The 25565-nt window shown below is 43.7% G+C and overlaps 1 protein-coding gene across 2 annotated transcripts in view; it reads left to right on the forward strand.

The window, feature by feature from the left end:
* The first annotated feature begins 20295 nt into the window (after positions 1 to 20295).
* The window catches only part of Abca13 (ATP binding cassette subfamily A member 13), a 440297-nt gene continuing 435027 nt past the window's right edge, over positions 20296 to 25565 (forward strand). For both annotated transcript variants that reach the window (XM_060365661.1, XM_060365662.1), the window contains exon 1: positions 20296 to 20403. In XM_060365661.1, coding sequence (XP_060221644.1) covers positions 20335 to 20403 — 69 coding nt within the window. In that variant the 5' untranslated portion in view covers positions 20296 to 20334. The remainder of the gene's footprint in view (positions 20404 to 25565) is intronic.

Genomic DNA, 25565 nt, shown 5'->3' on the forward strand with positions numbered 1-25565 from the left:
CATCTTCCTGACTTCATTATCTTCTTACTCCATCCACCTCTCGGAGGAATCAAGCCTAAGTATGAAGAATCTGGAAGATTCCTTGGGGTGAAAAGGTGGTGCTTGAGAGAGGAGTGAAAAAAATATGTTGGGAGCAAGTTCTGTTATTAACTTTAAATCCAGTACAACATTTATAAAAGTGGATAAGAGGTCTGTGATGGGGAATTCTGATTTACACCAATGGATGTGTGAGGCCTACAGTTTATTCTGCATAGATGGTCCTTTACTCTTGTGAACTAGAGGGGTCGGCTCCCCATGGTGGAGACTTGCACCAAAGTTAAGAGTTCATAAATTAGTTCGTAAATCCCTTTATTTATTTATTTATTTATTTATTTATTTCACTTTATTCACTTTTTAAAATTTTTATTTTTATTAATTACAATTTATTCATTTTGTATCCCCCCTGTATCTCCTTCCCTCCTCTCCTCCCAATCTCACCCTCCCTCCACCTTTTCTACCCATGCCCTTCCCCAAGTCCACTGATAGGGGAGGTCTTCTTCCCCTTCCTTCTGATCCTAGTCTATCAGGTCTCATTGGCTGCATTGTCTTCCTCTGTGTCTTGGTAATGCTGCTTCCCCCTCAGGGGGAGGTGATCAAAGAGCAGGCCGATCAGTTCATGTCAGAGACAGTCCCTGTCGTAAATCCTTTTACACAAAGATTTTTATTTCTTTTTGAGACAGAGTCTCACTGTGCATCTCTGGCAGGTCTTGACTTTGATACTTAGACCAGGTTGGCCTTGAACTCGCAGAGATCTTCCCACCTCTGCCTCCCACGTGCTGGCATTTAAGTGTGTGTGTGTGTGTACACAATAGGTACACAACGTTTCTATCAACTCCACAGTTTCTTTTTTTTTTCTTTCTTTTTATTAATTACAGTTTATTCACTTTGTATCCCCCCATAAGGCCCTCCCTCCTCCCCTGCCAGTTCCATCCTCCCTCCCTTTTCTTCACGAATGCCCCTCCCCAAGTCCACTGATAGGGGAGGTCCTCCTCTCCTTCCTTCTGATCTTAGTCTATCAGATCACATCAGGAGTGGCTGCATTGTCATCCTCTGTGGCCTGGTAAGGCTGCTCTCCCCCCAGGGGGAGGTGATCAAAGAGCAGGCCAATCAGATTATGTCAGAGGCAGTCCCTCTTCCCATTACTATGGAACCCACTTGGACACTAAGCTGCCATGAACTACATCTGTGCAGGGGTTCTAGGTTATCTCCATATCTGGTACTTGGTTGGAGTATGAGTCTCTGAGAAGACCCCTGTGTTCAAATTTTCTGGTTCTGTTGCATACTCCACAGTTTCTTCAGTGTTACCTTGAGCGAAAGAAATTTTCTGATCTAGATAATGTGCAAGCATAAACATGTCTAGTATCACTTTAGTGACCCAAGTAGAAACTTAGGTTTCTCATAGTTAGCTTCAGTTGTCAACTTGACAAACCTGGGAGGAGGGAATCTTGACTGATGAATTGACTCTATCGAATTGACCTGTGGGCATGTCTGGGGATATTTTCTTAATTGCTAAATTACGTACGTAGGAAGGTCCAGATCACCTTGGGCAATGCCATGCCTTGGTGGGTGGGTCTTGGCTGTATCAGAAAGGTAGCTGGGAAGCCTTGGTGATACAGAGTTAGAGAAACACAGGTGGACAAGAAAAGCAGGCTCCCTAAGATTGTGGCTTCTGGTCCCTAAAAAACATATTGTAGGAGAAACTGTGAGTGGGATAGGAGTGGGCACCTCAACAACACTAATAGTGAAAAAAGAAGGGCCCAGAGGTCCTAAAAAATACCCGAGCCAATTTCTTCTTAGCAGACTTGAAATGCAGGCATCTTCCCTCCTTTCTCCAAAAGCCTTCTGCCTTTCTTGGTTCTTCAATTCTTTGTGGCAGCCAAAGAACTCAATAAACACTAAACAATCAATGGCACCCCTAATATATATCTTGAGGGTCCCTCATAAAGAGTCTCAGAAGGTCTTATTCCTGACTGAAAAAAAATCACACACTCACAAAAATATTCAGAAGTGGCCATGGTTTGTCCAGCACTTGAAGGGCCCCTACAAAGAAGGGGAGCCATCGTTTACCATTAACCCAGTGGGAACTCTAGTTGGGCCCCACATCAGCTAGGAGCAGGGAGAGTGTGGGCTCACGTCACTGGCCAGCAGTGACACCTGAATACCACCTGAGAGAGGGCTGGGAGAGAGAGGGACAGGGCGACACAGAGAAGGACACCAAGTCTACATGCTGATCCAGGTGTCGATTTAATGGATGTCAGGTTAACACTTAAGTAGGCAAAAAAGGACAAGCAGTTTCTCACGTAGGAGCTTTACTTGGTCAAAACATAGGAGAGCTCACTCAAGGTTACACAGAGCCTGCTGTCTGGTTACTATGGTTGCACAGAATTTCTCGGGGTCAGAGCAGTCTGCTGTAGGACCATCAAGGTCAGTTTATGAGAAACTGGACTTTGGAAAATAGCCAAAGCCAAGAGGCTGAATTCCACTGCTCAGATGCCGTTAACTCCAAATTTGCCATTAACTCCAAAAAGGCTGCCACAGGCTCAGGCTCTGATCATGAAGTGGACCTTGAGTGTTTATGGCTGCAGGGAGATTGCTTCCTTAAGACCCAAAACAGAGGCTTCTGCTGCTGCTCCTAAGCCAAGAGACAGGAAAAATCTGACCCTAAAGAACTGATAGTCTTCCTAGGGAGGGAAGGTGGGAAAAGGCAGATTCCTGACTAGATATACTCAAGAAAAGTCCATGGGATGAGGTCACTGCTCTGTTTGATGGCTTCCTTACCCAGCACCCAGGTCCTTGAGGGATGAATAGTTAAGTGTAAGTATGTGTTGGGGGTTCGGGGCCTTGATCAACTGTCTCTGTTTCTTAAGCCATTCTAGCACCAAGGCAAAACCTAAAGAAATCTTGATACCATGTTTACGTTAAGCTCAAGTTTGGGAGTCCCTAAGATTCAAATGTGGGTAGTTACAAGTGAGTTAGGGGAAATTTTGTATCTGTTGTATGCTGGCACACTGAATGGCTTTAGCTGTTTGTGTGGCTTATAAGGGACTGCTGGAGGCTTTGGCACTCTCAAAAGGAGAGGCAGGAATGTTCAGCCTCAGAGGTGCCACCATATGGAGGTGGGTGGCAGGGTGGCAGGAACTCTTTCCCTTAGCTCGACTGAGCCCTGGCCTCACAGATGGCACCTCCTTCCACTTGCCTCTTTTACGGCCAGAGCTTTCCTTTGTCCCTCCTATGTGTAGAGCTCTCTGCTGGTCTTGCAGGAGACGCTGGGCTCCAGAAGCCATTAGGTTGCTAGAGGATCCAGGAAGAAAATGGTGGCAGCACTGGATGAAGGATATGGATGAGGCTCAGCAGTAGAAGGTTTACCTGACCATGCTCACTGGTTCACTGGTGATAGCCCCAGCACTGCAGCAGTTGATCCACAGAGAAAATAGAGGACACTCTGCCTGGGCATCATGGGTTGCCCCGGTGCCCCCTAACAGCTAGAGGGCAAAGAGGGATCGCCTGGGTGGGGAGGCTGGAGACAGTGCTCTGCTGGATCTTAATCCCAGTTCCTTCCACTCTCCAGGTCTGTTTTTCTCCGTTCTTTCCTGACTGCTTTTGTTTCTGCCCTACCCTGCCATGGATTCTCCCACTTTCGGTTTCGCTTTCCAGTTGCTGCGACATAGGCAGGCTAAGGGAAAAGAGAATTCCATATTCTCTGGATTATAGATGCATGTGGTAAATTATTCACCCTGAATGTAAATCATACTTTGTTACAGACTGTAGATTTGAGAGAAAGGGCTTTCTCTGTTTAGCCTTGGCTGAACTGACCTCTGGCCTCAAATTTACAGCAATCTGACTGCCTCTGCCTCCCTGAGTGCTGGGATTAAAGGCATGCACCACCACACCCACCTTGAACTGTAGATCTAATAAGAGTAGAAATAAGAGCTACATTGGTGGGAGTGGTAAGCCTCCTCCCCTTCCCTTTCATGCTCACGAATGATGAAGGGGAGGGCTCAGATACTCAATGCGGAATGGTAAGAGCTCTGGAAGACTCTGGAGATGAGACAAAGAAGATCTGGAAGATGCTCCAATACATCATCTTTGTCTTACAGATAGTTTGTCAACAAGGGCTCCCCTTGACTTTGCTGATCTCCTGACCCACTGAGGTCTCTTCAACCCGTGTGCCTTAAAGAATCACCTGATATTTATATTTTTTTTATGAATAAAGTAGCCTCTAGTGGGAACTAATGGGTAAACAAACTGGGTGGAAAGTCCCCATGGTTGTAAGCAGATCCCATTGTGGGCTGGGAGCTAGACGGGCCAGTTTTTTACCTAGGTGAAACTTAAGTGGCCATTAAGTGGGAAACAGGTCCCTATGTTTCCCAAGCAGGTCACAATTTCTGCCAAATGCTATCAATAAAGGAAGTATCACCAGGAAAACCTCCAGAAGCATCAGATGGACATATTAGGTATAGCAGAAACCGCTAACTTCTGTAGAGTCGGGAGAACAAGAAGGGGTTAAGCTCTTAGGTTCTGAAGGTGTGTGCCCTGTTCTGGGAACCTGGGGCAATGATCCTAGGCTCTGGGTTTCCATGTTTTAAGAGGGATATGCAGTATTTAGTTTCACTTCTCCTGATGCTGCTTTTCTGCTCCCGGTCTGGTTGTGGCAGGCAGGACATCTCCAGAGAGCAGAGGATATTGTTACCTCCTCCACCCCACCAGGAATGGCTTCAGGTATCTCATCATTGAGGATCTATCCCCTTGGTGACTGATTTTTTTTTTTTTTTTGTTACAAATGCTTGCTGCATCCTTGAATCCTTGGCCTCATAGTTGTCTACCTGCAATAGGGTAGAAAGTTGGGAGTAGCCAGTAACTGTTGAAAGTGGTCAGAATAGTTGGAAAGTAGCAGCAGCAGAATGCAGGTCCAGCATGTGCCTGAAACCTTGTGGGGTGAGTCAGAAAGGACCCAAGAGCTGCATGTAACCTGGGTAGGCTCAGGGCCAAGTCACAAGTGTGAAGCTTGTATAACCAAGAGTTGACCCTTCAAAAGGCCTCCGGCCTGCTCGTCCTGGGACCAGATGAGAATTTGATGAGCATCAGTGGCAAACCTGTGAGGGAGGGCCTAACCTTTCCTGTCAGCTGTGGCTGATAATGGCCTGGTCGGCCTGCCTTATGATAGTCTCATGGGCATGCAAAGACACTACCATGGCTTATAGTGATTGTAATGGTACTCTGATTCTTCCCTCTTAGGATGAGAAAGCATGTAATTCTTACTGTTTCTCTATGGTTTCTGGAAATGACTGGCACTTAGAGAATTTCTGAATTGGCTAGGTCCCAGAATGAGGCAGATGAATCTTGTCTATTGGATACCCCAAGTATATACTTGGCCATTTGTGCAATAGGCTAAAGATCTGCTTCCTCTTTGTACCTGTCAGTTTGGGTGAGTTGCTGATGATTGGATTATTTGGTTTGTTGGTGTCTAATTTCTTGAGTTCTTTATATATTCTGGATATTAGCCCTCTGTGGGATGTAGGGTTGCTGAAGATCTTTTCCCAGTCTGTAGGCTGTAGTTTTGTTCTCTTGACAGTGTCTTTTGTTTTACAGCTTTTCATTTTCAAGAGGTCCCATTTATTAATTGTTGATCTTAGAGCCTGAGCTGTTGGTGTTCTGTTCAGGACGTTGTCTCCTCTGCCAATGAGGTCAAGCTCTTCCCTATTTTTTCTTCCAACAGATTTAGTGTGTCTGGTTTTATGATAAGGTTTTTGATCCACTTGGACTTTAATTTGTGCAGGGTGATAGATATGGGTCTATTTGCATTTTTCTACTTGTGGACATAGAGTTAGAATAGCACCATTTGTTGAAGATGCTGTTTTTTTTTTTTTTTTCCCATTGTACAGTTTGGGCTTCTTTGTCAAAGATAAGTTGTCCATAGGTGTGTGGGTTTATTTCTGGGTCGTTGATCTACCAGTTTGTTTCTATTCCAGTACTATGAAATTTTTATTATTGCTCTATAGTACAACTTAAGATCAGGGATGGAGATACCTCCAGAAGATCTTTTATTGTAGAGGATTGTTTTAGCTATTCTGAGTTTTTTGTTCTTCCATATGTAGTTGAGAATTGTTCTTTCAAGGTCTGTAAAGAATTGTGTTGGTATTTTGATGGGAATTGCATTGAATCTGCAGATTGCTTTTGGTAGGATGACTGGGAGATGGATGGTGAAGTGATTCAGACAGTGTAAGTAGGAATATCTGCCCGGCCCAACGTAAACAAGGCAATTATAAATTTAACAGATGTCTGTGTCTTCTTATTTGTGATAGCAGGTTAGATAATACTGCTGTGATAATCAAAGGGCTAATAATAATAAACATTAGGCAGCCCAACACTCTTTTTTATTTACTACAACTGTGAAACAGGTTTTATAAGAAATTTCCCACTTAGTCCCTGTTGAACTGGCATGCCTTTGCTGATGAGCTTACTCTCATGGTTTCCTCCTCTGATTGTCCTGATTGTAATTGCTGTTTTAAATAATTCCCTCGGTACCCAGTTTCTATTGAGTAGAAAACGTGGAACAAACCATTGTGTTGACAGCTAGAGGTAATATTCCTATATTGAGCCAATGCCATGAAGCTCTTTATTCCATGAAGATCAGTTTCCCAGCAAGCTTGTTTTGGAGTGGAAGAACCTGGGAGTAGGTCGATTTGTGAGAAGTTGCCTATTTGAGTGGCTGCTTGTTTCACAGAGCTCTTACCTGCAGAGCTCTTACTTGTAGAGATGTGCTGATTAGCCCAAAAAGGTCATTTTACTCATGCACCTGGATAACCACAGTTCTGATCTTGGAAATCCTTCAGGGCTGAGTTCAGTACCAGAATCTTTTCTTTGCTCAGAAATCCAACCTCTGCCTGGAGGTGATGAAGCCTATCTTCCCTTCCTGAGGCAAGAGTAAGACATCTGGACCCCTCCTGGTCTGGGGTTTGGGAACAGGAACTGGAAGTCCCTTACTGATGATCTGTCTCTCTACAATTGGGTAAACAGAGTACCTTCTTGCAGACCGTGGCCCTCTATGCACAGTGGCCTGTATTCATTCTTTCTTTTCTTCCTTCCTTCCTTCCTTCCTTCCTTCCTTCCTTCCTTCCTTCCTTCCTTCCTCTCTCTCTCTCTCTCTCTCTCTCTCTTTCTTTCTTTCTTTCTTTCTCAACATCAGCCACTCCGACTTCATTGTCATCATCACTTTCAGTTTGTGGTTTTCTTTGGGATCCTGAAGAAAAGGGACAATGTGTGGGGAAAGTACAACAGGTCCCCAGACCTTACCACAACTGATGCCATGATAAAAACTGCAACCAGGTCATAAAACCCAGCATGTAGATAGCATCACTGGCCAAAATGAAAGCAAAGACCTAATCTGTCAAAGTTCATAGTTCTGGGAAAGTCTCTAAACATACTAACCTTGCTTTTTGTTTTCTATAGCTGGCTTAGTTCTTGTTAACTGAAGTGTGCCAAGCCAGGGTATGTTTATTTGTGCTTAAAAGCTCACCCCGAGAAAGGCTCAGGGCTATGATGGGATCCCTCACACCAGTGTAGTTGCCAGCTGTCTAACAAAGACTTTCTGTTAGCTTAAACCCATGTCTGAGTAGTCTTCCCAGGTGGATACCCCACAACAGAAAGTACTTGTCCTGGCCTGCAATTCCCTCACATGGCCTTCTGGGAGTAGAGCAGTGTTGTTAATTGCAGAGGCAGACTATGCGGTAAAGACTCTGGAATGTCTATGGAAACATTTATCAATGACAGACATGTAGGTAGTGTGGGAGACTCTGGGAGAAGAATGTCAAAGTACAGTTAATTGAGTCCCGAGGAGATGGTTTTGTTCCAGATCTTCTGAACAGAATGTTTAGGAACTATCTAGCTTTCACAAAGGTTACAACACAACAATTTACAGAGCGACCAAGAACAAGGTAAACAACAAACAGGGTCCAAGTTCTTAGGTTCTAAAATGCAGATTCACCCGTGGCAGCCTTTATTCAGGTTATGATAAACTTGTCTAAACGACTCAGGAGAGAGAACTGGAAAAGCATAGAACCACCTGTTCTAAAATGAGCAACTCTCAGTGTTTTCAGGGTTTGGTGCAGCCAGTCCATTGAGTAACCCTCTCTTCTATTTAGTTCTAAAATCATGTCTATCATTCCAAAGGAAACCTTATACCCACTACGGGTTTTCCCTATTCCCATCTCCTACAGTCTTGACAACCCCCAGTTTATCTTCTCTCTGTGGGCATATCTATTCTGGACATTCCATGTGACTGAAATTGTTTAATATGTAACCTCTGAAGTTTGATTTATTTTGCTCATCAAAAGGTATTTCACATTCATTTATATTATGGTTTGAGTGCATTCTCTGCTTACACAGCAGAATATTGTTTCATTGAATTCATTCATTCATTCTACGCCTTGCCCATTCTTGTATTTCTTCCTTCTGGTTGTCAATAATGTTGCCAGGAGCAACCATGTTTTTCTTTTCCATTCTTTTTTAAATTTTTTTATTTTTTATTAATTACACTTTATTAATTTTGTATCCCCCCATAGGCCCCTCCCTCCTCCCCTCCCGATCCCACCCTCCCTCCCCTTTCTGCATGCATGCCCCTCCCCAAGTCCACTAATAGGGGAGGTTCTCCTCTCCTTTCTGATCTTAGTCTATCAGTTCTCATCAGAAGTGGCTGCATTGTCCTCTTCTGTGGCCTGGCAAGGCTGTTCCCCACTCAGGGGGAGGTGATCAAAGAGCAGGCCAATCAGATTATGTCAGAGGCAGTCTCTCTTCCCATTACTACGTAACCCACCTGGACACTAAACTACCATGGGCTACATCTGAGCAGGGGTTCTAGGTTATCTCCATGAATAGTCCTTGGTTGGAGTATGAGTCTCTGGGAAGTTCCCTGTGTTCAAATTTTCTGGTTCTGTTGCTCTCCTTGTGGAGTTCCTGTCCTCTCCAGCTCTTACTATTTCCCACTTCTTATATAAAATTCCATTCACTCTGCCAACAGTTGGCCATCAGGCTCAGCATCTGCTTTTATAGTCTGCAGGGCAGAGGCTTTCAGAGGCCCTCTGTGGTAGGTTCCTAGTTTGTTTCCTGTTTACTTCTTCTGGCTTTCACAGGCCATCTGTAGCAGGTTCCTAGGTTGTTTCCTGTTTTCTTCTTCTTCTGATGTCCATCCTCTTTGCCTTTCAGGATGGGGATTGAACATTTTAGTTAGGGTCCTCTCTCTTGCTTAGTTTCTTTAGATGTACAGATTTTAGTGGGTTTGTCCTATGTTGTATGTCTATATGAGTGAGTATATACCGTGTGTGTCTTTTTGCTTCTGGGACAACTCACTCCGGATGATCCTTTCAAGGTTCCACCATTTACCTGCAAATTTCATGATTTCCTTATTTTTCATTGCTGAGTAATACTCCATTGTATAGATGTACCACAATTTCTGCATCCATTCTTCAGTTGAGGGGCATCTGGGCTGTTTCCAGCTTCTGGCTATTACAAATAAAGTTGCTACAAACATGGTTGAGCAAATGTCCTTGTTGTGTACTTGAGCCTCTTTTGGATATATACTTAGGAGTGGTATGGCTGGATCTTGAGGAAGCGCTATTTCTAGTTGTCTGAGAAAGCACCAGATTGATTTCCAGAGTGGTTGTACAAGTTTACATTCCCGCCAGCAGTGGAGAAGAGTTCCCCTTTCTCCACAACCTCTCAAGCATGAGTTGTCACTTGAGTTTTTGATCTTGGCCATTCTGATGGGTGTAAGGTGAAATCTCAGGGTTGTTTTGATTTGCACTTCCCTAATGGCTAATGAGGTTGAGCATTTCTTTAAGTGTTTCTCTGCCATTCGATATTCCTCTATTGAGAATTCTCTGTTTTGCTCTTTTCCCCGTTTTTTAAGTGGATTACTTGGTTTGCTGCTTTTCAGCTTCTTTAGTTCTTTATATATACTAGATATGAGTCCTCTGTCAGATAAAGGGTTGGTGAAGATCCTTTCCCAATCTGTAGGCACTCACTTTGTTTTGATGACGGTGTCCTTTGCTTTACAGAAGCTTTTCATTTTCATGAGGTCCCATTTATTGATTGTTGCTCTTAGAGCCTGTGCTGTTGGTGTTCTGTTCAGGAAGTTTTCTCCTGTACCAATGAGTTCTAGAGTATTCCCCACTTTTTTTTCTAGCTGATTTAATACGTCTGTTTTTATGTTGAGGTCTTTGATCCACTTGGACTTCAGTTTTGTGCAGGGTGATAAGTATGGATCTATTTTCATTTTTCTACATGTAGACATCCAGTTAGACCAGCAACATTTGTTGAAGATGCTATCTTTTTTCCATTGTATGGTTTTGGCGTCTTTGTCAAAGATCAGGTGTCCACAAGTGTGTGGGTTTATTTCTGGGTCCTCTGTTAGGTTCCATTGATCCACCATCTATTTCTATGCCAGTACCATGCAGTTTTTAAAACTGTTGCCCTATAGTACACCTTAAGATCAGGGATGGAGATACCTCCAGAAGATCTTTTATTGTAGAGGATTGTTTTAGCAATTCTGGGTTTCTTGTTATTCCATATGAAGTTGAGAATTTTTCTTTCCAGGTGTGTAAAGAATTGTCTTGGTAATTTGATGGGAATTGCATTGAATCGGTAGATTGCTTTTGGTAAGATGGCCATTTTTACTATGTTAATCCTGCCAAGGCATGAGCATGGGAGATCTCTCCATCTTCTGTTATCTTCTTTTAATTCTTTCTTCAGAGACTTGAAATTTTTTTCATACAAGTCTTTTTTCTTGCTTGGTTAGGGTTACTCCGAGGCACTTTATGTCATTTGTGGCTATTGTGAAGGGTGTTGTTTCCCTAATTTTTTTCTCAGCCCTTTTGTCTTTTGTATACAGGAGGGCTACTGATTTTTTTGAGTTAATTTTGTATCCGGCCACTTTGCTGAAGGTGTTTATCAGCTGTAGGAGTTCCCTGGTAGAGTTTTTTGGGTCACTCATATATACTATCATATCATCTGCAAATAGTGATAATTTAACTTCTTCCTTTCCAATTTGTTATCCCTTGATCTCCTTCAACTGTCTTATTGCTCTAGGAAGGACTTCCAGAACTATGTTGAAGAGATATGGAGAGAGTGGGCAGCCTTGTCTTGTCCCTGATTTCAGTGGGATTGCTTTAAGTTTCTCTCTGTTAAGTTTGATGTTGGCTATAGGCTTGCTGTATATTGCCTTTACTGTGTTTAGATATGTGCCTTGTATCCCTGATCTCTCCTATTCCTCTCTCCATTCCTATTATTCTTAGGTTTTGTCTTTTTTATGTTGTCTTGAATTTCTTGGACGGTCTGTGTCAGGAATTTTTTAGATTTAACATTTTCTTTGACAGATACATCCATTTCTTCCATTGTATTTTCCACACATGAGATTCTTTCTTTCATTCTTGTAGCCTATTGGTTATGCTAACCTCTGTAGTTCCTGCTTTCTTCCCTAAGTTCTTTCTCTCCACAATTTTTTCCATTTGTGTTTTTTTTTTTTAATTTTTCCAATTCTATTTTCAGGTCTTGAGCCATTTTGTTGGTTTCCTTCACCTGTCTGACTGTATTTTCATGTTTTTCCATCAATTCCTTCAGCTGTTTGTTTGAACAATCCTCTGTTTCTTTTATTTCATTCAGTAATTTAAGCATTTCCTCTCTAAAGACCACAAACTGTTTGGCTGCAGCTTCCTCTATTTCTTTTCGTATTTTATTTGTTTCCTCTGTTATCTTCCTCATGAGCATAGATGTTAGGTCATCTTCTTGAATTTCAATTATGCTGGGGTGTCTAGGGCTATTTGCCCCTGGATAACTGGGTTCTGGAGATGCCATATTGCTCTGGCTTTTGTTGGTTGAACTTTTATGCTGTCCTCTACCCATTGGGCTATCTTAGGTGTTTGAAGTTAGTTTCTGGTTGTTCCTGGACTCCTGTGGTGGAGAGAATCCCTTTGGCAGGAAGATGGTTTTTCCTGAAGGAAGCCTTCTCAGCTTTTTGGGTATAGTCACTGGATTGCCAGTGTTTTTCAGGAGTTGCTACAGCTCACCTCAGGCATAGAGACCTGGGTGGTAACTGTGGTCGTGATTAGTCAAGAGGGCTCTCCTCTCACCTGGAGAAGTCCTGGAGACAGCTGCCCTGCTTCTGGGTTTCTTTCTGTAAATTTAGTGATCAGCTGCTGTAACCTGTATGTCCCGTGGTTTGATCGGTTTTGTTAGGGATAACTGGTTGCCCCTTGGAGCAGTATCTGGGGGTTGATCTCAGGGTTCCCGGTCTTTTGTAGGTCTGTGCCCCAGAACCCAAGAGGTAATCTTTGGCGGGTGCGTACTGCTCTCCTGGTAACACCAGGCTATCTGGGGCACAGCAGTTCCCTGGGTTGGGCCAGTCTGTGGGATCTTTTCCGGGAATATACTGGGTTGCCTAAGTCTGTCCCTTTTGCTTCGTTCCTTGTTCCTTGTGAGGGTTTCTTCAGACAGTGACTCTAAGACTCTGGTGTCTTGGGGCACACAGTTCTGTCTGTAAGGAGTAGTTGGTACAAAGCAGGCCTCTGGGCTGGCAGAGCGTGCACCTGCCTGCTAGTCTGCGGGAGCTGGGTTCCCAATAACTCTATGCTCCCTGCTTGGGCCCGGTCCATGATGGCTGGGCATACTCGCCTGTTTGTGATCTGCGGTCTGCGAGATTTTCCCCAGGCAAAGCCTAGGTGACCCCAGCAGCAGAGTTTCTTCCTTCCCTGAGGGGCCCTCTCCGGACAGGGATTCCCAGTCTCTGTTGCACTGGGGCTCGCAGCTGTCTGTACAGGTGAGCTAGGCGTGTAGCCGCTCTCTGCACGCTGAGGGGGTGGGGGGGGTGGGGGGATGGGGGGGGTGGGGGGGTGGGGGGGTGGGGGGGTGGGGGGGTGGGGGGGGTGGGGGGGGTGGGGGGGTGGGGGGGGAGAGCTCAGTTGTGATGGTGGCAGGTACCCGAGGTCTGTGAGACCTTCCAGGGAAAGACTGGGTGAACCGTGAGCAGACTCAAAACTTCGCTTCCCCATGGGGTTTTCTTGTGACTGGGACTCCCAGTCTGTGGCACCCTTGTGGCCACCGATCAGCCTGGGAAAGTGATTGGGACAGGCAGGCGTGTGGCTCTGGCCCAAGACCCAATGCCCGCGTTACCCGGGATTTCTTCCGGGTTCAGTGTGGGCAGCCCGAGAGTGGACCTGACCAATTCCCAAGCTGTGGGAGCCTTCCCTCACCTGGGAAACACGATCGCTGTAGTTTTAGGGCCCAGAGTTCAGTCTCCTGGTCGCTGCATGGAGAGTGCTGTCCCGCTTCTCAGACACAGTGCTCTCCTGGCGCCACCATCTTGGCTCCCCCTCTTTTCCATTCTTACTTGTCTATATTTAGAAAATGCAATTGTTGGGTCTTATGGAAATCTAATGTTAATTAAGATTCTCTTTCTGAATTTTAAAAGCTTGCAGGAGGTAGTAAGTCATCCTGAATAGGACAATCGTAAATTCCGAGCTTGGAGGATTTCTGATGACTAATGTTATATATTAACTCGATTCACCCACAAAGTGTGTACATTTCCTTAGTACCATTCTGCTATGCCCATGAGGGTGTTTGGATGAGACTAACATTTGAGTCAGTAGACTAGATGCAGAAGATTGCCCTGCCTTATGTGGCTCAGTGCCATCCAGTCAGATGAAGGCCTGGATAGAAATAAAGTTTGATCATTTCTGCAACAGGACAGAATTCTTCCTACCTGATGGCTTCTAAGCTGATAACTTAACTTTCCCTTTCTCTTTAGACTTACACTAAAATGTTGATTCTTTGTGGTTTTGAATGTGCTGGCTTTCAGACTGGACTTACGGCATTAGATTTGTTTCTACCTCATTGACTCACCCTGCAGATCTTCAGACATGCTAGACTCCATAATTGTTTGAGAAATCCCTATTTATCCACAGCCATCAATGTCATTTACCTGCTGGCCTGCCTGTTTTAGTTTCTTTCTTTCTTTTTTCTCTGATAAAATATTCTAACAAAAGCAACTCAAGGCAAAAAAGAACTTATTTGATTCACAATTTCAGATTACAGTCTATTGTAACAGGCCCCCAGACCTCAGCACAACTGATGCCATGTTAGAGGCACTAATTTGATTCTAAAACCCAGAATATAGGCCCTGAATCCCTACCAAAATGTGAACAAAGACCTATTCTACCAAAGACTAGTCCATAGTACTAGGAACATCCATAAATGTACTAACCTTGCTTTTTGGCTTCTGTAGTTTTGCTTCTTGATAGCAGAAGTGTGACAACCAGGATATGTTTTGTGTGCATAAAAGATAAAGGGCTGTGAGGCTCACAGATATTTGGTTTGGGAAAGTTCCCCAGGTAGCCATTGGTTGGCAATAAAGACTTTCTCTTTAGTTTCCAAGAGTGTCTGTATAGTGGTTTTTGGTGGGCTTACTTTGCAACATCATCATACAAGAAAGTCAAGGTGTATGAAGTAGCTGGGTACATTACAACCATAGCCAAGAGCAGAAAACAATGGGTTAATGTATTCACACTAGTGCTTAACTTGCTTTCTCTACTCTTCTTCAAGCCAGTACCCTCTCCCCAGAGAATGGAGCCACCAGTAGTCAGTGGATCTTCCAACTTCAATTAATGTAATTAAGATGATCTCCTACAGACATTCTCCACATGTTTACCTAATCTAGGTAATACCTCATTGAGACTTCCTTCCCAGGTGGTTCTAAATTGTTTCAAGTTGACAATTAAAAGTTACTGTCACTCTATCTATCTATCTATCTATCTATCTATCTATCTATCTATCATTTATCATCTATCAGTCTGCCTTCTATTGTCTATCTCTATCTCATCTATACCTTATGTAGGTTTAGACAAGAGACATAGATACACTGCACAAGCTTTGGTTAGACAGGCAAAGATACACTAAATCCACACTCTTGCTTCTGCTGAAAAATCTGGCTAACATAGACTTTCATATTGAGTATAATTCTAGAGAAATAGAATTTTATGGATTAAATTTCTGAATGCATATTTGGGTTTCTAGAAATGGCTCTCTGATTTGACTATATTTTAAAAATGTTAATAACTTCATTTTCAATAGTGAAGAGAGTACCTAACATACATGGCATGATCTAGCAGCAAGGGAGAGATTGCCGTTAGATACTTTTCACCAAATGGCTTGTAAGCAAGGAGGGTCTCAGTGGCTATATTTCATACTTCTCAATTTTTCTTTCAAACTTGTAAGAATACTAACATTACTGGGTTGTTTCAAAGTGGCACTGTACAAAATGGAAAAAGAAACAAGAGAATTCAAGGATCAGACTCTCAGTTCAAGTGTTGAATGTTTTGAAAGCCTTTTCTCTTCCTTTATAGAGACTCCCTCTTCTGTTTACATGGGGGTTTCTGAAAATCAAATGTATAACACCATCCTGTAAGTGGCTGAAGTGCAGTGTAAGCTAAACTCTTATCTTGCCATGGAAGTGTGAACAACTAAAAAGAAGTAGGACTCTGAGAATGTTAACGGAAGCATTGATGAAACTGGGGGCATTGGGCTTTTTACCTGTGATATGTGCTATTTGCTGGCAGATGAAGTCTCCCTTACTTTAGTACAAGTGGCATCTCCGTCAGCCTCTAAATGGATTGACCCAGGGTTGCTTAAAGACACTACAGCGGCCTTCTTTGAGGTAGTACCACTAAAGTCCATGTTGCTTCTACCCAGAAGCCACCCTTTGCTGCCACTTTTTTCCTCTAGACCAATAACTATTTAGATTTTTATAATCTATTCAGTCACAAATCCAGGCAACATGTTTGTAGACAGCGTGGCCATGGAATAACCAGAAAGAAGATAAACTTAGGCACATCACCAAATTCATCAATCTGAGGTCCTTGAACAAATATCTTGCATTTAGTGTTGTGTCTGAGAGATGGGGAAGGGTCTTCACTAGTTGGCTGCTTGACTGAAACACGGACCAAACATTATCTACTTTGATTATATTATAAATACTAGGTCTTGTTGGACCTGGCTGTTAAGGTCAAAGTCTGGCATTACCAGCAACACCCAGAGCTCAGGGCTAAAATGACAGACTCACTTCCTAGGCTGGGTTCCTTCTTCTCTGCCTGTTCTGGGGAAACTCCAGGTCCTCTATGGAGTGTCACATAAACCTCAGGGAGATTATAGGCCCAACCCTTTCCCTATAAGAAACCCTTTCAGTGCGCCGGGGATTCCTGGAAATACCCTCCCCCACGCCAGTGAGAGGTCTCGGTACCTTAGCTTTTAGCCAATGACCTTTTAAAATACCTCTAACTGTACCTCGAGTTCTTTTCCTAGCCCCGCTGCCCATAGGATAATTAAGAACTGCTTTCCCTTCGTTTGATTGGACTGTGCTGGTGCATGACACTCCTAGCCACAGAAAATTAAACATACTCACTGAAGCCCCTCCCACTGCCCAAGGTTTAGAATGTCCATGAGTCACAAAATAAACTCTCTCTCAGCTCCCCAGAGAACTCATTGCTGGGCAGCCCCCACCATGCCACTTACACACACTTGACTTCAGGTCAGACAGCCACTCTTGGATCGCTGCCACCATCTTTCTTGCACAGCTCTGCCCACCACGGTGCCCAGTGCCCATCTTCGAAGGTGAACGGGCAGCTGCTCTTGAAGTAGCCATTCTGCTCACCTGACCAAACTGGGCTCCTGCCACTAGAAGCAGCCACCAAGTCATGCGAGTCTGGTTGGGCCATCATTGCCTCCTAGAATAGGTTTCGGAGCCCTGAGCTCCTCACTGCCAACTGGTCTGGTGCTAGCAGCCCAGCTAAAAGAGCAGTGACAGTTATTTCAGAGAAATCTTTTCTCTTGTACCTCTGGCCTTGCATCTGCTGGCACAGATCTCGGTTTTCTGTTCCACCCTTCTCATCCAGGACGCTGGCGTTTCTGCAGGAAGAAGCGCACACTTCCGGCTGGGTTTGCGTCCGTCCGGGTCTCCTGGGAAATATGGAATGATAAGGTCTCCGAGGCTTAACATAAAAGAAGGTATTCAAAGGTTTAAGGAGATTGAAATGTTGAATGGTTTGTCATTTAAGCCCCACTTGCCTGGGAAGGTCCCAAAGAAGTACCTTCTACCATCACTGGGACAGGAGCATGCCCGAGAGCTCTGCGGTTGCTGCTTTTTTGTTGGCCAGTGGGAACCACAGCTGCTTGGACAAACCTAAATGAAAAGGGAGTAGCTGGATTCCCGAATGGCATAGGCCAAGCGGTGACGCTCAGCCACAAGGTGAACATTGTTACGGTAGTACTGTGACAAAATTAAAGTACACCGTAATGGAGGTAACAAATAGGTTGTCTGGAATAGAGTGTGCCCCTCAGGCATCTCTCACTATTTCCATTCCCTGTGGCTAAAGTGCATGGAAAACTACAGTCCAATTCAGACAGGGTTGCCGCTGCTGCTCTGTTTCATTAGGAAATTGCTTGTGTGTGTAGGAAAAAAACAAACTCTTGCCAGTGTTCTCATAAAACATGAGATTAAACGTTGCAGTGTTGAAGTTATGGGTATCACTAAAATGATTATTTTTTTTTAGAGCGTGTCTGGCACATATACTTGCTTTTTTCATTCTAGTGACTTCCTCATACAACATGAGATGTAGTTACATCACAGTATTTAAGTGTGGAGTGTTGAGAAAAACAAAAAACAAAAAACAAAAAAAACAAAAACAAAAACAAAAACAAAAAACTACCTTACAGCAAATTCTGTCTGGGAAGGGACTGGTATGCTTATAGTAGTGACACAATAGTCCTGCCACATCAGACAGAAATCTTGCCTTTATTTGGAAAGTACACTTGGTTTAAGATGTGTTGAGGTGCCAGGTTGACAGAGATGGACTTTGTGTCTAATTTCTGAATCAGCCTGATTAGACAACATGGTGCCCAGCCACATGATCAGATATTATTCTGAGAGTGTCTGTGAGGATTGTTAGATGAGATTAACATTTCAGTAGGCTGACTGTGTGCAGTAGATGGACCTTCAAGGGGGTGGGTCTTAACCCATCAATCAAATTATAACTAGAAACAATGTTTTCTGTCTAAAAGAATTCCTCTTGTTTGACAGTCTTCAGGCTAAGACATCAGCTTTATACTGCTATATCAGAGGTGGATAGAAACATCAGCTCTTCTGGGTTTTCTCCTTTATGACTCCTCCTTCTGACTCTGCTCCTCCTGCTCCTTCTGTTCCTCCTGCTCCTTGTGCTCCTCCTGTTCCTCCATTTGCTCCTCCTCCTGTCCTACTCCCTCTGCTTCTCCTCCTCCTGTTCTTCCTTCTGTTCCTCCTCCCTGTTCTACCTTCTCTTCCTTTTCCTATCCTCTTGCTTGTCTTCTGGTTACCCCTCTCCCAACCCTACACCAATTTTTTTTTTTTTTTTGAGACTGGGACCTATTCTGTAGTTCAGACTGTTCTGGAACTCACAGTCATTTTTCTGTTCCATTATCTTAAATACTAAGATTACAGGATTGAGCCACTAACATCTCCCTAGGACTTGTGTTGGCCCTGGACCCAGAACTTTACCATTGGCTTCCTGTGTCTCTCACTTGCTACCTCGCCTAAATCTGAGGATTTACCCATACCATAAATATATGAGCCATTTCTGCCAACCTGTCACTTACTCTCTGTGTTTCTCTGAGAAGCCCAACAGTATCTTTCATGGAATCTCTCAGTAGAACATAGCGTGTACCCCTGGCATAACATATGCAGGAACATAGAAACTGTTTTCTGTGAAAGTAAAATTTTTCTTATATTAAACTAAAACAAAGAAATAAGCAAGCAAGCAAGCAAGCAAACAAACACGACAGCCATCTGTAAGGCACAGAAATCTAAATGCTGTCTGTAAAGAGAAGCACAGCCACAATGCTTGGATAACCCTGCAGACCACTGAGGAGGCCAGGCTAAGGAAAGATGCCCGGAGGGGGTGAGGAGATTTCACTTAACATGCACTGGGCTCCACTGTGCCAGGTAAAGGCTTTTAGTCTCCCTCTGCCACTTATATAATAGATATTAATATGAAATTAATGTTTTTAAATGACCCCTGTGTCCTTGTTTCCTGTTGCAAAAGCTTTTTATAGAACATCCAGAGCTTGTGAAAATTGCTTTATGAAATGGAAGACCACAATACCACGTTGCCTGATGTCCCGGCCACAACTAGGGGCCACAGGAAGTGAAGAGGGCTGGCACCTGAGACAATGGAGCAATCAATGGCTCTGAGCCAGCTGGCTAAAGAAGCATAACTGGGTCAGCAAGGCATTTACAATGTTAGCATGAAGACCCAGAGTTCAAGTTCACAAAACCATATACAAAGTTATACATTGTGGCACAAACAATTGTGTAATTCCAGCACTGGGGAGGCAGTGACAGGTGACTCCTCGAGACTTATCCATCAGAAAGCATGAGCTGTAGGCGAACAGAAGGCCCTGTCTCAAGAATAAGGTGGATGGCATTCCTGAGAAAGGACATTCATGGTTGACTCTGGTCTCCAAAGAGCCCCAACCCTCCTGAGAGAGAAAGAGAGACAGACACATACACACAGAGACAGAGGGGGACAGAGAGAGACACACAGAGAGAGGCAGAGAGAATACAGGGTGCAGGGGTTACATGGAGCTCAGGAGTAACCCTAGGCTTGCTGTGTCCTTCGATGGTTATACTTGTCTCCTGCGAGCAGCTTGTTATTTGCTCTGAAAATCATCCTAGTCCTCCTGGTAGATAGAGGTTGAGGACAGAGTGCTCTATAGGAGTTTGGTAGCAAAATGAGAATCAACCTCTGCCCACACTTTTTCTTTCCCAAATGTCTGCTGTGGGGCTACAAAGATATAAATATCTTGATAAACTAATGTGATACATGACAGTTTTGGAAAGTGGAGAAAAACAGAGTTCAAGCACTTACCTCAGGGAGGTCAGTGGAAAACGTGGCCCTTGTCTCTCCTGCATGTGCCCTTGTGTGTGGTTGGGGAAATGATGGGCATGCTCCTTGTTTATGTTCAGGAAGGGCCCCTAGGGCAGCTCCTTAGAGCCCAACCCTCCCCAACACCACACAACTAGTGAAAAGATAAGATTTCTCAACAGAGGCAGAACACCAGGGGACATTTGATGCCTGCAGTATTCAAGTCACCAATAGTCTCTCTTGCATCACTCACTTTTGTTAGAATTGGCTAATAGGCCACATGCCTCTGCTGAAGCCTGGCAGATATAAGCAGCGACCCTGCAAGCTGACTTCCTGAACTGAGCAGGGAGCAGCCGGCATGGGGCATGCCTGGCGCCAGTTCCAAGCTCTGCTATGGAAGAACTGGCTTTGCAGACTCCGGCACCCAGTAAGTGTTCTGGATTTCCAGAGGGCTTTGGGAGGGAGAACTGGGTAGGGATTGGGGTCTGATCTGACCTACCCTGATTTCTTGAAATGTGCCAACATCCACAGGGGACCCGGACTGCAGGGTAATTTCTCATCAGAACCTATCCTACAGTCCATCGTTGCTGACCTCTCACGGACATTCTATTGCTGAATAGAATCTTACCAGAGAAGGGCTAATTTAGAAATAAAGTGACAAGTGGAGCTTGAAGAATTGACATTTGGGGCATTTGCTATAAAAAATAAAAAAAACTGAGCTGCAAACCTCTGGCTTAAGGAACAAAGCATCAGAAATGTGTAATGCATAGACATAATATTGTGGATGCTGATTCTAAAGCCCAAGGACCAAGAGCAAAAAATTGGGTTTCGTACACACACCCTTCAGTGTTAGTCTATGACTTCCTGGCTTAGTGTTAATTCACATTTTTCCCCCTCAGAACTGTATTTAGTTTACGGCACGTAAGCTTTTCTGAGCACATTGGAGTTGTGCAAACCAAACTTGTGCTAATATCTCAGTTGAAAAAAAATCCTCTAAATGTGTATTTTAATGAAGTCTGGTCATGGCGAACAGTCCTTCATTCTTGATGAGTAAGCCCAGGCAGCTGAGATGTCTCAGCAGTGGACCTGCCTGTCGTGACATCTGACTTCCATTTGACTGCTCCTTCAGCAGAGTGTGCTCCCACTCTTCTCGTGATAAAGAGAAGAGTTAAAGGAAGGGTCCTCTGTCCTGAGTCTTGAAGATCAGGAGAATGCAGCTGAGAATTTGTACACAAGTTTTGATATCAGAGATGAGCAAGTGAGACCCAGGCTTCTGATGAACTGTGGATGTGTTTTCTCTGCCGATGTGGTTTCCTTTTGTGAACAGTGGATTTCATTGATATGTAAGTGTTGGGATGGATACCTGTCTTCCCAGAAAACAGAGTTACAGAGGAAGCTGGGTTCTCATGAGCACACTGTTCTTTTTCTTTTGAATATGTGAATTTGTTAACTTCAACAGCCTACTGACAGAGTGGCTGGTGGCACCCAGACTCCCTCGCTCCTTAGTGGTAGTTTTGCACGCAGTCCTTGCCGTGGAAAAAACAGCCTCAACAGAGATATTCTGCTCATGCGTTTACTTATTTGGTGTCTGCTTATTTAAAACGGAGACCTCTTGTACTTCGTCTCTCACCAACTCATTCTCCTCATCAGTATTTATCTTCTATAATATGCTGTAGAGTTACTTATTGATTGCCTGTGGGTCCTGGGCTAGAATGTGCACCATTAGGGAGAGCAGAACATTTTTTTTCCATGTGTTTACAATATGCACACAGCTTCTAGAGCCCTGCCGGGCACATGAGACGTGTCCGAAAAACCTTGGTTGAGACAGGCATGCTGCTACACAACTGGAATTCCAGCACTTGCAAGCAGAGGGAGGAGGATAAAGGCATTCAAGGTCATCTTCTGCTCATAATGAGTTCAAAATCAGCTTGATCGGTATGAGGCACTATCTTTTCTTATTCATTTTTAAACATTTATTTTTTTTTATTAATTACAGTTTATTCACTTTGTATCCCAGCTATAGCCCCCTCCCTCATCCTCTTCCAATCCCGCTCTCCCTCTCTCATCTCCTCCCATGCCCCTTTCCCAGTCCACTGATAGGGGAGGTCCTCCTCCCTTTCCATCTGACCCTAGTCTATCAGGTCTCATCAGAACTGGCTGCATTGTCTTCCTCTGTGGACTGATAAGGCTGTTGCCCCCTTAGGGGTTGATGATCAAAGAATCAGCCCCTGAGTTCATGTCAGAGACAGTTCCCCTTACTAGGGAATCCACTTAAAGACTGAGCTACCATGGGCTACATCTGTGCAGGGGTTCTAGGTTGTCTCCATGCATAGTTCTTGGTTGGAGTATCAATCTCAGAAAGGACTCCTGGAGGCACTATCTTAAAACACCCATGAGCTTAAAACACCCATAATCATGACAATGGTGATGGTGATACAACAAAAACCACATCTTTAGATGAATTAGTAAAAGGAGGACTAAAATACCTGCTTATTGCATTTATACAGTCTTTACCATGGGCCACAAGACAAGTGTGAACTGGCTCCAGGGACTATAATCAGATCTGAGAAAACCAACCAAATACCCAATAGAATATTATATGAACCTTTTCAGGAACTACTACGTGCAAGGGGGGGATGTTAGCTGCACAAAGTCACCTGTTGGATCGCTGCTCTTCACACAACAAAGCTAAAAGGACATAGGACACCATGTAGAGTGTGCAGCTCCCCAACTGGGCTTTGCCATTTATTGGTTGACTCATACAACTGTCTTAGTTGGAGTTCTTCCCTGTGAGATGGCCAGAAAGGTTAGTGCATTTGATATTCTCATGACAGGGCCCTCAGACGAGGGGAAGTGACTCTTACCACAGCACAGTGTGAAAGGGACTAGTGGCTTAGCCATCTAGGACGGGAGGTGTGGGCTCTGAGAGGAGGAGAGGCTAGTAGAGCTCCAGGCGACCAGCTTTCAGGACCAGGAACAGGTCAGAACAGAATCTCAGGCAAAAGAATGGCAATGTGCTCACATCTCTTAATCAATTGCAGTGGAAATATTGAGGACAGGCCCCTCTGGGTGAATGTCTTTAAGCTGACCTCGTTTCCCTAGCTTCTTCTTCTCCAGTGGTGATCTGTAAATTCTGATTTTTACATTGTTGAAATGAAGTGTTGGAATAGATGGGGACATCCAATCTCAGTGAAGAAACAGTTTCAAATAAACCTTTATTCAGTGGATAAGAACTTGGCATTATTTGTATTTGTATTATTTGTGTATTTTACATGTACTTAAGAATCTGTTCATTTGGTTATTTTATGATTATAGGTCCATTATTTAAATTTGAAGATTTTTGTTTGTTTGTTTCTTTGTTTTGTTTTGTTTTCATCTCACATAGCCCTGGCTGTCCTGGAACTCACTATGCAGACCAAGTCAGCCTTGAACTAAGAGAGGTCCACCTGCCTCTGCTTCCAAGTGCTAAGATTAAAGGTGTGCACAAATATGCTTAGGTATTTTACTTTTAAATTATGTGAATCTTTCTGTGGATATGTACATATGAATGTGGGCCTGAGAGGGTATCCGGTCTTCTGGAATTGATAGTACAGGTTCTCTGGAAGAGCAATATTGATTTTTAATGACTGAGACAAATCTCCAACCCCCATTGTTTCTTGAAAGAGCATTTTGTTATAGATATTTAAAAAAAATAAGATAATGGATAGATAATGTTTACCTTTTTAAATTTTTTTAAATTTATTTTTTAAAAAAAATTTAATATTAATTACAGTTTATTTACTTTGTATCCCAGCTGTAGCCTCTCCCTCATTCCCTCTGGTAACATTTATCTTTAAGATGGTTAAGGTTCTACTACTCTTGAATAATTGTTTATCGGAAGTCTAATTTTATGTTTAAAGCCACTCATTGTCTTACTTTTGAGTTTTTATTTATTGCATAAGCATTATTATGAGAACAAGGAAACCATTTAAATGCAATTAAATTCTGTTTTCATGATTCACATGCTTGTTTCCAATACACATATTTTGGTTGTTAATGTCATAGACTTTCCTTTTCTCATTAAGCATCGAAGCCTAACATTTAAAAAGTTAATGTATGGTCTTCCTATCCAATGGTTTTATTGCATAATAGCTTATCATTGGATGCACGCACATAACTTATTTGACTATTTCCTTGATGCATGAATGCACATTTTTTGCATTTGTGGTATATGTATGTGTTTGTGTTTATTTGGTGTGTGTGTATGTGTGTATGTGTGTGTGCATATGTATCAGAGATTGACATTAGTGTCTTTTCAGTGCTGGACACCTTAGATTTTGAGACAGGGTCTCACACCTGGAGCTCATTGATTCAGCAAGACTAGTTGGCTGACAAGTTCCAGGGATTCTCCTATTTTTAACCTGTGTTAGGATCACAAGTGTAAGCCACCATGCCTACCTTTTTTCTTTTCTTTAATTTTTTTTAATCACTTTGCAGCCCGATCTCAGCCTTTTCCCTCCTCTCCTTCCCATTCCACCCTCATTCCCCCTTCCCCCACTCCCCTTTTCTTTCTTCTCAGAGAAGGGGAGGCCCCTCAAGAGATACCAACCCTTCCTGGTACAATAAGTTGCAGCAGGACTAAGCTGTCCTCTCCTGCTGGGGTCTGACAAGTCAGCCCAGCTAGGGGAAGGAGATCCAGAGGCAAGCTACAGAGTTAGAGCCAGCCCTTCCTCCAATTGTTAGGGACCAAAATGTTGACCAAACTCCACAACTGCTGCATATATGTAGGGGGTCTAGGTCCAGCCCATGCTTACTCTTTGGTTGTTGGTTCAGTCTCTGCGAGCCTCCATGGGCCCAGGTTAGTTGAATCTGTAGGTCTTCTTGTGGTGTCCTTGACCCCCTTGGCTCCCTCTGTCCTTCTTCCCACTCTTCCACAAAGCTTCTCCAGCAACCTATTGTTTGACTGTGGGTCTCTGTATCTGTTTTCATCATCTGCTGGGTGCAGCCTCTCAGAAGAGTTCTGCTAGATTCCTGTCTACAACCAAAGCAGAGTGTCATTAATAGTGTCAGGGGTTGGCTCTCCCCAATGGGGTGGATCTCAAATTAGGCCAGTCATTGATTCACCATTTCCTCAATCTCTGCTTCGTCTTTATCCCTACATGTATTGCAAGACAAATTTTGGGTGAAAGGTTTTATGGGTGGGTTGGTGTCTCCCTTTCTCCATTGGGAGTCCCACATGGCTACAGGAGGTGGTCACTTCAGGCTCCATATCTCCCACTACTAGGAGTCTCAACTAGGATCACCCCCATAGACTCCTGAGAGCCTCTCCTGTCCCAGAGATGCCCTCTCCCATTTCTGTTATTTTCCCCAGTCCTCCCACCTCGCTCTCCCCACACCTCGTCCCTACCCCCCTCCCACCCAGTTTCCTCCCTCCATCTACTTCATATGTTTATTTTATTTCCTCTTCTGAGTGAGCTTTTTTTTTTTCCTTTATTGTGTGGATGCTGGAGATGCAGCCATTAGGGTTTTAATGTTTGCACAGAAAACTCTTTAACAATGGATTCATCTCTTCAGACCTGGGTACATCTTCTTGGCAACATTTATCTCTTC

The sequence above is a fragment of the Meriones unguiculatus genome, chromosome 12, assembly GCF_030254825.1.
Source record: "Meriones unguiculatus strain TT.TT164.6M chromosome 12, Bangor_MerUng_6.1, whole genome shotgun sequence".
Taxonomy (NCBI): domain Eukaryota; kingdom Metazoa; phylum Chordata; class Mammalia; order Rodentia; family Muridae; genus Meriones; species Meriones unguiculatus.